General features: G+C 38.8%; 1 protein-coding gene across 1 annotated transcript; it reads right to left on the bottom strand.

Annotated features, from left to right (window-relative positions):
• Nucleotides 1-6,761: 6,761 nt before the first annotated feature.
• Nucleotides 6,762-15,662, bottom strand: commd5 (COMM domain containing 5). The gene is made up of 7 exons (XM_033633005.2): nucleotides 15,385-15,662; nucleotides 14,139-14,299; nucleotides 13,805-13,833; nucleotides 13,632-13,682; nucleotides 13,248-13,343; nucleotides 12,857-12,932; nucleotides 6,762-7,604 (listed from the first exon to the last, which is right to left on the bottom strand). The coding sequence occupies exons 1-7, from the start codon at nucleotides 15,503-15,505 to the stop codon at nucleotides 7,503-7,505; spliced, it is 636 nt and encodes a 211-aa protein (XP_033488896.1). The 5' UTR covers nucleotides 15,506-15,662; the 3' UTR covers nucleotides 6,762-7,502.
• Nucleotides 15,663-15,664: the final 2 nt, after the last annotated feature.

The raw sequence follows: 15,664 nt of genomic DNA, 5'->3' as shown, positions 1-15,664 counted from the left end.
CACATTTGATCATAAGTGTGTCATGCAGTGTGGGACTCGTGCTTGTCTGATCTTGATCTTGACTTGGTCTCAACCCCTCGAAGTCTTGGTCTTGTCCCGGTCTCGATACACTCTGGTCTTGATCATGACCTGGTCTTGGTTAAGCTGGTCTTGACTACAACACTGGGATATACCGTGCTGTCAATACTGTGCAGTGAATAAACATTTGAAGCACTCACTCACTCACTTCACCTTGATACCCACCAGTCTGCTGCTTCCACCTGTGAGACATTTCAGACAGGCATGTAAACCTGACCAGCTCTTACACAAACTGTACATCTGAAGACGGATCATTTATACTGATGTGGAAAACTTCAAGGAGCCTCAGTTGTCCTTACTTGAATATGTAAGTTTATTACAACCCATATCTGATGACAGAAGCTTTTGGCACAGCACATGTGCATGGACAGAGATAGATATACCAAATACATAAAGTAATATTACTTTCACACAGCCTTATACACTTTATCACAATTCTGTGTTGCCCTGTGTGTGGCCAGAATATCATCTACAAGGTCTTGGTTCTGTATCCAACATTCAGAGCAGTAATATAGCTGCAAACCACTATTTGCTATGTTAACACATAGTGGAGTAATGGCAGTGAACTCTGAGGCCTCTGAAAAATATCCAACCATGACCATGTACAAATCATACATTCATGATAACATTCACATAACTTTATGTCTAAAATGTTTTTCTTCTACATATACTAACAGGGGAGCACGTCATTCCTTGTCACTGCCCCTCAGATCACTTTCCTGAGCGTCAGACAACATACGGCACAAAGCTTGGCCAAATATCAACTTATCAAACTGTTACGCTGCCACAGAGCAAACTGTGTTTGATAACTTTGACAGGCAACAGTCACCCAGTAGAACTTTGAAGTTTACCCAGTCACTGTTGCATAAAAGTGTTACGACAAAAAATGTGACACATTGAGACTTTGGTTTAAGTAAGACTGTATCATATAAACCTAGGTGTCACATACAATACTAGCACTAATAATAGTAAAACCAAAATTTCTAGCGATGGATATTTTAAAAACTATCACTGGCTGTATTATAATATACTATATGTGCTTGTAGCATTATTTAAAGGACCACTTCACCCAAAAAATAATCATTTGTATATCTGTTACTCACCCCGTGTTACGCTGAATTTGTGAAGAAGACTTTGTTTTTATCACATGCCTCCACAGTGAACAAAGACACAAAGACAAAGACATTTTTTGATAACTGGAGTAAATGGGGGCCAGGTCTAACAACAGCAAAACTAGAGCAAAACATCCTCTTACACACTCTATCACACCTCGTACAGTACAATCCCAGACTTATTTATACAGTCGTATGCTCTGTCCTTCCCAGAGACATGCATTTGTAGCTATTAAAGGATGAATGAAACATTCCTCATCTTGCAAATGAAAAGTTAAATTCATAAGCAGCAAACCACAACCTCAGGCGTTTTGCCGCTACAGCCTTTAAACAGATATTACTATATAACTGACATTACTTGTTGTACTGTTGCAGCATTTGCATTGAGCATTTGAATCAGTGGCGTCCCCAAGGTGAGGCCATGGGGGACAATGGCCACCCTGATACAACTGCTGGCCCCCACACTGGCCCACCCTGGCAAAAATACTTGGAGGCTGACACTACTGTCTTAAAGAGGCTGTCTCCTTCTTTTTTTAAGCTAGCATCAAGGTATCTTGTAAAACAACCTAAGGCATTATTTGGTGCCATATTGGCATAGCCTATTGGGAGGGGGGATAAATAATACTTCAGTTAGGCTAAATGTGGGTGAAGAAATTGATATAGTTTTCAACTGGACTATATACTTGAATAACATAATCGAATCCTGCAACTGAGTTATGGTTACGGGTTTTCGTTTTGGTGGGCCACATCCAGACTTTAAGTGGTCTCATCTGGCCACCCCTATACAAAATTCTGGGTGCGTCATACCTGTAATTGCTACTTTTGGGCACAGTGGCTGCTCTATAGCCAGGTACATGACTCTTAAAAAATGCTGGAAGTAGGTCAGAGTTTAATGACTCTGGATAAGGGATTGTCCTCCAAATTGTTTGGATTCTAGACTACATGGTATTATAAGCATTACCTGAAGTAGTATATCCTGCAGCCTTAAAATAAAACCTGTTAGCTCTGTGTGTGTGTGTGTGTGTGTGTGTGTGTGAGCAGAGATTATAGGCTGGGCAGTCGATCAGTGTCCATGTCAGTAGTAGCGGTGCTGGTAATATAGGTCGGCCGGTCTAGCCTGTGAACTCAATCCCACACACAGACACAAACCCTAACTAGACACTCCGCTGTAGCCAGACACAGACTGACACGCATGCAGAAACAGACAGACTGACATATATGCAAATGAGGACATTTGAGGAGTCTTATACAAGCATGCAAACACACACACCAGTCAGACATACATGCATAACAATCAGAGACCTTTCTGTCCCTTCACACCTTGAAACCTTGTTATGTGTGTATCTAAATAGGCCAACGTCTAGCTGGGTCCTCTAGCACAGACTGTCTGGACCTTGCAGACTAGGCCAGGACCAGCAGTTGTCCTCAAAGTCTCCTCACAGACTATTATACAAGAAAGAAGGATGGATATTCATGTGATGGATAACAGGCATGTACTTGTGCTTGTCTCAAACACCAGAGGTATCTTAATTCACAGAGAAAGAAAAATTGTATTTCAGGGCACTCCTTTGGGGAGGAATGCAGAAACAAACAGGAATGAGAGGCATGAAAGAATCAAGGTTACATGTGACAGGGGTCTTAAATCAGATTTGAGTTTGAGTTGTGAGTTTGAGCCACTGTATGTGTGTAAGATGTGTATCACCATGCAAATTACATTTTTGCCACTACATGGAACAGATGAGTTTTTTCTTATGGTTGTCAAAACAAGTAAAATCTGATTTGTGTTGGTTTCTGTTTGTGAGCGAGGCAGGATCAGGTCTGTTACTTATCACACAAAGAAGAGATGTTGTGTGTAAAATACTGCCTTTTTTATCTGTACTGAAATCATATTAGATGGGCATTATGGAGGGATGGAGGCTGATAGTCACTGCCTTATTACAGTGATGAATAATGTTAGCATTAAAAATTAAAGTATCTGTAGCTTTCACATCTAAATCCTTTACAAACATAATTTTTGTATTTTTTCTTCACTTTTTAATTAGCATTTTGTGTGTGTTTTAATGTTTAGTGAAAGATAATGCTTTTTCTAGGTATTTTACATATAACACATTTTAAATTGCATATAATTCAATTGATTTAAGCTAAATTTTAATTGAATTATATGGACCAACATTACTGTCTTTAAGAGGCTGTGGTGTGCTCATTTTTCAAGCTAGAGCAGATATCTTGGTATCTTTTGAAACTAGACAACCTGGGGCATTAATTGTTAGCAATCATGTCGGCATAGCTTGTTGGCAAGGAGAATAAGTCATGCTCCAAATTTAGGCTAAATTTTGGTGAGGGAATAACTGGCATGACACCTTTCAAAGGGGTCCCTTGAAATCTCACCTCAAGATATTTTAATGAAAATAGGTTTTATGGGTATCCACAAGTCTCCCCTAAACTTGAGAAGACTCATTTTCTGTAATTTTTTGTTCCTTCCAATCAATTAAAGCTGTACACTCACCAGCCACTTTATTAGGTACACCTTGCTAGTACCAGGTTGGACCCCTTTTGCCTTCAGAGCTGCCCTAATTCTTGGTGGCATAGATTCAACAGGGTGCTGGAAACATTCCTCAGAGATCTTGGTCCATGTTGACATGACAGCATCACACAGTTGCTGCAGATTTGTTGGCTGCACATCCATGATGAGAATCTCCCGTTCCACCACATCCCAAAGGTGCTCTATTGGACTGAGATCTGGTGACTGTGGAGGCCATTGGAGTACAGTGAACTCGTTGTCATGTTCAAGAAACCAGTTTGAGAGGGTGCGTTATCCTGCTGGAAGTAGCCATCAGAAGATGGGTACACTGTGGTTATAAAGGGATGGACACGGTCAGCAACAATACTCAGGTAGGCTGTGGCATTTGAATGATAATCAGTTGGTGCTAAGGGGCCCAAAGTGTGGCAAGAAAATATTACCCACACCATTACACCACCACCAGCAGCCTGAACCGTTGATACAAGGCAGGATGGATCCATGCTTTCATGTTGTTTACACCAAATTCTGACCCTGCCATCTGAATGTCACAGCAGAAATCAAGACTCATCAGACCAGGCAACATTTTTCCAATCCTCTATTGTCCAATTTTGGTGAGCCTGTGTGAACTGTAGCCTCAGTTTCTTGTTGTTAGTTGACAGGAGTGGCACCTGGTGTGGTCTTGTGCTGCTGTAGCCCATCTGCTTCAAGGTTCAACGTGTTGTTCATACAGAGATGGTCTTCTAGAGACCTTGGTTGTAACGAGTGGTTGTTTGAGTTATTGTTTCCCTTCTGTCATCTTGAACCAGTCTGTCCATTCTCCTCTGACCTCTGGCATCAACAAGGCATACCAGAAAAAATCCCAGTAGATCAGCAGTTTCTGAAATCCTCAGACCAGCCTTTCTGGCACCAACAACCATACCATGTTCAAAGTCACCTTTCTTCCCCATTCTGATGCTTGGTTTGAACTTCATCAAGTCGTCTTGACCATGTCTACATGCCTAAATACATAATATATTGATATGATATTATTTTTTTTCCCTCCTTTTTTATTTATTTATTTATTTTTTTTTTTTCATTTTATTACTATTATTATTATTATCTTTTTTTATTTATTTTTTTCTTTAATTGTCTATATTTGTTTTTATATACACTTTTTTCTGGTATCGAATATTTCTTTTCCATACTTCCATACTTTCCATTATTTTTCATGCGTGTGCTTCACCTCCGCTGCTACAACTCCATCCTAGGGGAAACACTGCTGTGTGCGTTTTGTGCAACAGGTGGATGTGGTAGTCTACTGGTAGAGTAGGGAGAGAGCTAAGTAGCGTTGAAGTAGAGTAGAGCAGGGCAGAGAGATGGAAGCAAAATATATTAAACCCGGTGTTAATACAGTAGAACTGGAGAGAGGGGTGTAACATAAGTAGAGGTGGGCATGGCTCAAGTAGGGCGCAAAATTATAGACGGATAACGATTGACAAAGATTGCCACTGCCCCCCCCCAGGTTTCAGGCTCAGGAAAATTTTTCACTTTAAGCCCTGACACTCATATTTGTGTAGGAATTAAGCTACAATACATGACGTATGTTGTTTTAATTAATTAATACAGTGTGAATAAAGATTACATAACATGAAAATAACTGCCGTCTTTGTTATTTGATAGCCGCTTAAACAATTTTTATAGGGCAAGTAAAAACTGACTTCGGGCAAGTAGATCTCTGACCAACTTGCCTGACCGGGCAAGTGAAAAAAACCTTAGCGTTGAACCCTGCATCGCCAACATGGGGGACAAGGTGATTCTGAGCCACATGAAAGGAAAAAACACAGACGTCTCGTTACTGCATCGCTTGCACCGAGAGTCCCAACCTTTGTGCCTCAGCCCAGACATTGAACTTACCAGAGTTTTTATTTGCATGCCATTATGGTACTTGGCTACAATCGCCTATTAAGAATAATTAAATATGATGTGAAATATGATACACTGATATATTTACTCAGATGTCGCATATTCTCTTAAAAAAACAAACAAAAAAAAAATGCCAAGAAGTCTGGAAATTAGGGTATGGAAAAGTATGGAATTTTGAAATTCCAAATGTGTAGGAACCCTGAAGACATATATATGACTTTTGTTTATTTTTTATATCTTTCTTGTTCACCTCGTCTGTGTCTCAAGAAAAAACACATCAAAAACTATCAAAAGAGTTGGGGAATATATTGATATGATTGAACGTTGCTCTTTTGTATTTGTATTGTTATGTCGGGTATAATTTTGTAAGGTAAAAGGGGTAGGTGTTTATAGCTTCTACCTACACCTTTTCAGTTACATTGATTATTGAAATGTACTGAAATAAGCACATTCATTCATTCATTCATAAATACACTGAGTTGCCACGATGTGACTGGCTAATAATCTATTTGCGTTAAGGAGCAGTTGAATAGGTGTACCTAATAAAGCGGCTGGTGAGTGTATATTTGTCTTCTAAAAGGAAAAGGACAACCAGCATATCTGAAAAACAAAGAATCGCCAAACACATGCAGATGCTTAACATATATAACAGGATTGTTGTGGAACTCACAATCGTCACTGAGCCAGTATTAGTCAATGCATATCAGATGATTAGTATCATTAACTGTAAAATAAGAAACCAAAGTCTATCAGCATGCAATTCCTTAATTCTCACACTGACATAGTTTTCAACCAGATTCCTGAAATTCAGTAATAGCTTTTGGTTTTGGTGTGCCACCCCACAATGTCAGTGGCCCCATCTGTACACCCCTATGAAAAATTTCTGGGGGCATCACATAATAAACAAATAATAATAATAAATTGAATAAAGCTTGAATCACTGTATGATTGATGGTTTTGTTGATTAACAGCTTTTGACACAGCCTCATGATATGATTTGTCGCTTATCTGTCACGTCTGTTGAGGCTGCCACTTTGTTGACTCATTTCCATAGTGTGTTTGTGGTGGTGTTGTAGGGGTGAAAAGTGTCAAGCCATTAAAAGAAAGCACCATATGAATTGTAACCTCTCTGAACAAATCATCTGCTCTTTGCATGTTCAGGAATGGACAGATTTTATTAGAGAAATGTGGTTTTAGAGGTAAAAGTTATTAATATCATTATAAAAAAAACATACAAAATAACAGAAGAATCATTGTTCTTTTTATACAATCATGCTACAGTCCAAAAGACGTGAATCTTCCGTTTTGTCACTGCTGAATTACATGTGTACAAACATAGAGAAAAAATCTCCTGGTTCATCCTTTGACTCGCACGTCTTTGTGTTTCAGAAGCATGTGAACAAAATGTTCACTCTCTAACAGATCAGATCACAAGACAGCAGTCAGAGAAGTGAAAGAGTGTCTGAGTGCTCACTTGACTGCATTTATATTTTGGCACTCTGGAGGCTTTGCAGCTGTCTCATATCTCTCTATAACCACTGATTTAATAATGCTAATATGTACACTTTACAACAACGTAAGAGAAGAGTGATACAGTTTTTAATTTAGGCTGTGAGTCCGTGTCTTTTTGTCTTCAATAGGTCACTAGGCACTGAAGCCAGCAGGCTGACTATTCTTATCATTTTGTCAACAGTCAAGAATGTTGGATGCCAACACCATCACATCATGACATCGTGACAGGCAGATTATTCTTATCTTTCATAATATCATATTAGACATTATTAAAACATGCAGCGTTTGATGCAACTTATAAAACTCTCTCTCTCTGAATCTCAAAAACTAAGCAGAGTGGTTTACAGTTTCATTAAATAACAGGCCTGTGTGGTATATCAATCTTGGATTTTGAGAATATTCCTCTTCTCCAGATCGTTCATCTCTTTGAGAATCAGAGCCACGTTGTATCGGAGCTCCTGGAACTTAGACACAGGCACCTGAACAAGAAAACAACAATTAATTCACAATGCAAAACAGACAAGGTGTCCAGTATAAGAAACAACTGCAGAGCCAAGGTGTAGCTCAAGTGTTAATGGAGTGCATTACCGCAATGACATACAAAAACCTGTAGCTGTGGGATGAGGACCATCATTAATATTTGTAAGTAATACCTGAGAAAATGACATTGTTTAAAGTGTAAAAGAAAAATGTGACTTCCTGTTCTTGTACACTGTCAGCCCTTTGTTACAGTTTAATTTCCCTCACACCTGTCCTCTGTGAGTGCAGTGGTGTTTAAAAAGGTAAATAATCACCGAAAGAGCTGTTGAAAGTCTGAAAGGCCTTAAACGTCACATTAAATAATTCATGCTTGAGTCTGACCTTTGACCTAAAACAATACAAATATATGGGTATGTATTCAATTAGGGGTAGAGGAAAAAATCAATTCAAAGATACATTGCAAAGCATCTCAGTGTGAAAAGATCAATTATTGGAAATATTAAGCTGATTTTTAAGCATTATGATCGCCTGTAACGATTTTGTAAGACTAGGCTGTGTGTTTGTCACTGCTGAACCAATTGGATGGTGAAACTTAACAGAAGCAAACATGCATGTGTTTACATTCTGATTGTTGGTGAGGATGGCTGAATGTGAGTAACTGCAAATGGATACAATGTGAGGGGCACCCCCCTGGCTTTAAAGCGACTTCTATGAAGTTGAAAAAAAAGTGACCTGAACAAGAGCCACACTGTATATATCTAAATTCCTCTGGTTATTCAAATACGATATGTTTTAAAAGTAGCATAGCAGTCACACAGTGAGGAACTAGAATTACCACCTCGCTGTTGTATGTCTCCGCGAACCAGTGAACCAGTCAAGTTGCAGTTGCAGTTTACATCCATGTCTGTCCAGATTCATAATGCAGCCATAACAGCAGACAATGCCTCAAATATGATGCTGCTGCAAAGAAGCTACAGAATCTAAAATGTGGATGCTTTAACCCAGCAGCACAGATCTATACAATCAGCACGGTTTCAAGGTAGACACACAATATTAGTGTCACCAATTTACTATCTGACCAAAACTGTCTCTGAGTTTATGATGTTGTATATGTGGCCAGAAAAGTGTTTTTGCAGAACATCTTGATGTCACAGTGAAGCTGACCTTTGACCTTTTGGATATAAAATGTCATCACTTCATCATTTTATCCTATTAGACATCAATTAAGTTTTTTTAAAATCATAATTAGCATATGAATTATTGAGGTCACTGTGACCTTTGACCACCAAATTCATCAATTTGTTTATTCCTGAGTCCAAGTGGACGTTTGTGCCAAATTTGGAAAAAATTATGAAATAAAACTCCCTCAAGGCATTCTTGAGATATCATGTTCACGAGAATGGGACAGACAACCCGAAAAAAGCAATGCCTCCAGCAACATCTGTCCAGGGCATGGAGACATTTATATAAACCACAGAGAAATAAAAACACCTGACGTATCAAGAGTATCAATAATCATTTTATAATCACATCATAGCCCTCTGAATCAAATTTTATCATGAGGTGCCTACAGATTCCCACCCCTAAACTGTATATTTTATCTATATCTACTATAATTTCTGTACCTCTTTTTCCTGTGTTAAAGTCTCAAGCTGACTGTGAGTGATCATCCTGCACTAGAGAGGATACATGTGCTAATTACAGAGAGTGGTTATGAAAAACTTCAGCCGTCTCTTCTGTTTGTTTGTTGTTGTGACAGCAGCAGATAATCTTCAGTCATGTTTTGGAACAGATCCTGAGAAACACACATCAGGTAGATTTAAGGAACATCCATCAATAGAATCTGCACACCGGATGTTGTTGCTACTAATCTCCTAATTCTGCTGTAATCTGATTACATAACTGCTGCACTAGGTACAGCGACGGCCGTGGTATAAGTCCTCCCTCCTGCTCCTGTCCGCATTAGTAGCTGGCTTTGAAAACAAAATCTATTCTATAATTATCAGGCAGGTACGGAGTATGGCGCCCCCTGTTGAGTAATGCATCTTACTAACTTGTTGAAGATTTGATCCAGTTTGCTGTCAACTTTCTCACTTCTCACTCTTTGTATCATTTACAAAATCACCTGTGACTAGGGGCCATTTTTCTTGAGAGTACATTAATATTTTTATAATACAAGTTATAACTGTTTTTCTCATATAATGGTTGTTTCTGGGACGTGTAGGCAGAAAGGTTGCTGCTGTTTGCTTAGTAAAACTACAATTGTTTTCTTTATATAAAGTCAGATTGTTATGTCTTTTGCTTATTTTTTGAACTGAAGATTTGGTCTTTTCCCTTGTCATTTAAACTGATAATTTTGTAAGAACAGACAGAAGAAACACAGTCAGAGGTCCAGCTACAATTCTTTAAAAAATGGCACTTCTGTAGCATCTGTTGTACACTGCTTTGTAATAAATGTTATACAATAAGTAGAACCATGCAGACATGGTGTAAACATAGAAACAATACTGTCATCATGTGCACTAGGTCAGGAACAGGTTCTAGGTTAGGCTGTAGTTAGTAAACGTTACCTCAATTATTCCACTGTGATCTTATTATGTAACAACTGAAACAGACCTAATTAGCCCACTGGCTAACGACCAACCTCTCTCTGCCCACAGGCTGGAGATTCCCTGGAAATTAGGGCTGAACTAAATAGTTTGAGCTTTTAAATTTCATTCATGGCATTGACAATAAATTTCTTCATTGACATTCGAATGCTGCAAAGCTTTTTTTATGTGTGTATTCATTCTGTTTAAATGTCGGTAGAATTAGATTCTGGCTGCCACCAGCAGTGTTTCTCACTCCTGTGATCAAAACATTTCCAGTTACTCCAGTCCAAAGTCAAAATTTATTGAAAAAGATAATGTTATAATTTCCAAAATTTACATGTTCTCATCTAACAAAATATTTGGCTTCAATCGACATTAGCTGCCATTCAGCCTTTCAAAACCAGCAATTTCACTGTGGTCACAAAACTGTTTCCCCTCCGCTGGCACACACAAAGGGAGGCACGCACTTGTATTACAGTTTTTCTCAATTGTTTACACACAAATACTGGTACTTGAGACACAATGACCACAACATGTAACTCATGCACCAACCCCCTGAACCAATTCTGCTAAACTACAAGCACAATTCCTGCTTTACACTCAAATTGCAGTTCTAACACACATTTTTTTCGAAACACTACACACAATTCTCTGCATTTGGCACAATTTTCATGAAGAAAAGCTCTTGTTTTCACAATGAACACACTGTCATTCAAAATTCTAAAGTTAATGGCCCTACTATGCACACTGACTCATCACATGGGCAAACACCTGTCACACAGTTTTACAATTAGCAATCAGATCTTTAGCCTAAAAGGGCAACAGGTGAGCTTTTCTGTTTTGGAGCAATTGATGCCAACATTGGAAACAGAGCCAGAGCCAGAGCCAGAGCCAGAGGAGTGAGAGTAAGAGGAGGAGGAGGACGGGGAGGACGAGGACGAGGAAAGCCAAGGATCGTAATCTCTGATGAGATCCGAGCCACTTTTTCTGCCTGGAGATGGAAAGTGTATGACCGAAATCCACAAACGCGTATACCCCTTCTCCAAGCTATGGTAGATGCATGTGGAGATATAGCAGTTGATGCTTTTCATGGCTGGATTTGCCATGCTAGGCGGTATTTGCCCCGCTGCTTGGCCAGGGAAAACATTGCTTGTGATGTGGATGAGGTGCTGTGGCCAGACCGAAACAGAAGAGAGGATGCAGCATAGTGGTGTTTTTTTTTTTTTTTTTTTTTTTTTTACTGTAACTGTATACAGTAAATTCTTCTGTTGTTTTGTATGTAGACCACTGTATGTGCAACTTTGTGTTGGTTGGGATGTACACTGTGTACATTGTTTTTGTGGGAAAAATAAAATATATTTGTTACTGTGTATTTGTGTGTTCTGAGTATAAAAACAATATTCTAAAATGTTTTACAACACACTTATGTATGTACTGTCTGTAGTAAGTGTAACAATGAACAAAAAAAAGGCCTAAGTCATTATGATGAATGGAGAAGAAGTGTTTTCCATTCATAATAGTGTTTTACATTGAGCACATCAGTGTTCAACTGGTTCTTATAAATGTCTATTCATATAATGGTTTGTGTGTGTCATTTGAAAACAAAATACCATTTTGAGAAGAAATAACATTGTTTTGAATGTAAAGTTTCATTTCGCAGGAGAATTGAGGGGTTTTGCCCATTGTGTGTGTGTTTTTTGATTTGTGTGTAGAGTTCTGAGAGTATGAGGCATGCTTTCAGAAAATGTGTGTAAACAATCGAGAAAAACTGTAACAGGGTGGCCTAGCAGTAAATAACAGCACAATAAAATACTAAAGGAAGTTGATTTAATGAAAACAGACTAACTCATTTATCCCAATTAATCACTTCATTTAAAGCGAGGATTTTGTTAGAAGATTTTTTTTTGTTTTTTAGTGTGATGATATAATGACACAAAATATTAGGGGCGGGATTCACCAGAGGCCCCATGACACCATACTGTCATAATACTAAGTCACGATATAATATTTTGCCATACTGAGTATTGCAAAAACACATACTGTGTTATATTGTGATTTAGTACCTTTTTTCAACTGCTAAATATATCCCAGAAGGAAAACTTTTTCAACATCTATTTTATCTAATAAGATTAAGTATTCAGTCTGTTTATCTCACTTATGTCATATATATTGCAGCAAAATCTATTGAGAGGACTGAAAAAGAAACTGATTATGTCATTTGATATTTAACTAATAGATGACTGGGTGTTTTTTAAAAAACAAAATTGTTCGTATAAATTTTATATTTTCTTTTTTAGGTACTCTGGTCACTTGGTTTATTTCTGTGTGGCACTACACCCTGAGAAAGGTGCAAGTTGACAGGCATTGGTGTATTTTTAAGGTTTGTAGCCTGTTGGAATGAAGATATTTTCTTTTTTTTTCAAACCATCTTATATGCCTGGACCTGGATCATTCATGCCTTTTTTGGCAATAAGTCTTCCTCTTTTTTTTTAGGAACACTGGTCTATATGCCTTCAGTACTGGTATCAAAATGGAAGCATTATACTCAGTGGGTTTTGTATTTTTTTATCTGGGCTCAATTTTTTCGAATAGCAACAGGTTACTTTGAGAAGGATGTAAACCTGCCTGTGGTATCAAGACCAAATCAATTGCTTAAATACCTCAAAGCGATGAAAGCTTCCATCTGACAGTTTCATCTGCATCAGAACAGAAGGCTGCAGGGCCCTGGCTAAAGAGCTGTGGAGACAGATGAGACACAGACACAGAAATTATATTTCTTCAAGAAATATGTCCAAAACATGTTTTTCTTTTGATGGACCTTTTTTTTAGCAGATGTCTGCTAAGTCTGTTCCACCATGGTGACCATTCCTGCTCAGTCCGACTATCCACTTCTCCTTGTATTTATTACAAACAAAGTACACGCATAAAACATGTCCCATGTCTGAGAGATTTTCCCAGGAAAGATGTAGCAGACACCAAACAACAAAAATAGAAAAGCTTCAATGAATTAGTTATAGGTTGAAAAACAAAAACATGTCTTCCCTCCCCTACCTTGTAGAAATGGCAACATCCACTCTCCATTTAAAGTCTTCTACTGTGGGGAGGTGTGGATCACTCTGGGAGGCCGCTGATTCTAGAGCTGCACGCCTGCAAACACAGAGAGAGGTGTGTCACAGCATGTATCTATGAACAGCATCTGAATGACAGCCATAGCAGCTCTGTTCTGAATTCATGGACAAATCTGAGAGAATGTCTGAAAACACACAGTCTGACTGACCACGACCACAACACTGGCCTAACAAGTTTAAATTGCAATGTGAAAAAGGCATGTTTTCTTTACTGTTTTAAAGGGAGCTCTGTGCTTTCATAAGAAGACACAAAAACAGCGACTAAATGTATCAATGTCTACATTCAGAGGCTGTAAACTTGACATACCTGCTGCCAAAAACCACACTGGAGAAATCTGTGATAAAGTCTTCAGGTATCCTACGTGACAAAACACAACAGAAACAACAAATTCAGCATCTCAGGTTGAAATTGTGTTGTGTTATAAGCAGGAGTGATAATGCATCAAAACACCGAGGATGTGATAAAATGATGAGACTTGCCTCAGTTCTCTAAGATCTTCTCTGAAGGCCTAAACAGGGACACAAACAACACATTGAGGATTAATTTATTCAAGACTTTATGTTTTTTTTTACATCTTAATGTGTAGTTCCATGCTTATGTAGAGGAAGCAGTTAGCATTGGTTGCCCTAGATTCCCCTACAGGTGTGTGGACACCTGAATCCAATGCAGTCACACCTGGGCTTTTCATGCTTTGACATGTCAAAATGTCTGCAGTGCCCATCTGTTAGCTGCCAAGTTACTGACGCAGAATGATTTTGTGTTGTGTGCCAACATATTCCAACATATAATTTCCAGAGTTTATCACCAGCTTACCTCCTGTTTAAGTGATGATGTGGGTATACGAATGGCCTCAGACAGCACTCTGTACATTCCAGCTACAATGTGACTGAGCCTCTCCTGTGGGATGATGCTGCTGTCCGCTATCGACTTCATCACCTCTCTGCAGTCCTTCCCCTCCAGAGCACTGACCACAGCTGGACACAGAAAAATTCAAGGCACATTAAAGGGATAGTTGAGATCTTTTGAAGTGGGGTTGTATGGGGTACTTATCCACAGACAGTATATTTCATTGAGTAGATGTCAGTCGGCACGCCCCTAGTTTGGCGGAGGAGGCTGGAGTCTGACGTGGAAGCTAAGCAATGTACTGCTGTAGCCACCCAAAAAAAATGACTATCAATTTAAAGGTATGCTATATTTAGAATATTCTTACTGCTTTACCTAAATGTCAGACAGTGATATCCACCGGAAAAATGAAGCCATTATATCACTTTCGTCAAAGCCAGACTCCGTTGAGAAAAACAGTAATTTAACACTGCTGAACACAGGAGCTGCTGGACTACTGCTGGCCCTATCATTTAGTTTGTTTGTGTTACTGTGGGACTTTGGCATTTAATAGGATTTATCTGGATTCACCAAAGTCACACAATAACACAAACTAACTAACTGATGGAAGCATTGGTGGACCAGCAGCTCCCGTGTTCAGCAGGCTAAAATGACTGTTTTCTAAATGGAGTCTGGCAGCTTTGATGAGAGCACAGATGGGGAACTGAAGCCATTAATGGCTTTCCCATTGAAACGGGCTGTCTGATGGCAAAGTAAAGCACTGAACATACTGTCAAAATAGCATACATGTACACTGATATAGATTTTTTTTATATAGGACTTTTAAATTTTTGTTGCTGTCCTCTGTCCACAGCATGGATAAGTACCTCATACATCCCCACTTCAAAAAATCCGAACTATCCCTTTAACTCATTCATTTGATGGCTTCAACTGATAGTACTGATCAGAGTCTCGTGGGCTGAGTCTTATTAGAGCTGAGCATGCATGCATCAGCAGGAGCATTTTGGTAGGAGTCTCCTGCTTATACCGTCATTTTAGCTTCACATCTTTCTGTCAAAATTTCGCAGCAAAGGCTGTTGGTTCCTTAATATCATTACTTTTTGAGAAAATTACAGACAAGTCCGTAATGAGTGACATTAGCTAAAAACATTTATAATTTACGAAAGCCGTTTTAGGGAGACACTATTATCTCGCTCAAACTGGTATTTAACGTTACCTTTCAGTATTTTTCTGAACAACTCTTGGTCCACATCCTTCAGGTTTTTCGACATGGACTCGATTTCTGGAGGTATCCTGCCTCCCAAAAAGCTGGAGTCCTTTGTATGGCTTGAAGACATGACTCACCATGCACTAATAATAATATATATAATAATAATATACTGTATATTGCTGAGATAACAAACGGCAAAAAGATAAATTGAAGCACAGGCGTTTGTGCTGTTTTATGCTAGTTCTCTGTTTATGTGACAACTTCCGCCTTCACGTCACATGACGCT

Source organism: Epinephelus lanceolatus, chromosome 7 (assembly GCF_041903045.1).
Source record: "Epinephelus lanceolatus isolate andai-2023 chromosome 7, ASM4190304v1, whole genome shotgun sequence".
NCBI lineage: Eukaryota > Metazoa > Chordata > Actinopteri > Perciformes > Serranidae > Epinephelus > Epinephelus lanceolatus.
The sequence above is the reverse complement of the archived record's forward strand: the minus strand, read 5'-3'. Positions and strand labels throughout refer to the sequence as shown.

Coding starts and splice junctions, on each gene's coding strand:
- commd5 (XM_033633005.2), bottom strand. CDS start 15,505: ATGTCTTCAAGCCATACAAAGGACTCCAGCTTTTTGGGAGGCAGGATA. Junction 13,683..13,804: donor GAAGATCTTAGAGAACTGAG/GCAAGTCTCATC, acceptor TTTGTCACGTAG/GATACCTGAAGACTTTATCA. Junction 13,344..13,631: donor AGTGTGGTTTTTGGCAGCAG/GTATGTCAAGTT, acceptor CTGTGTTTGCAG/GCGTGCAGCTCTAGAATCAG.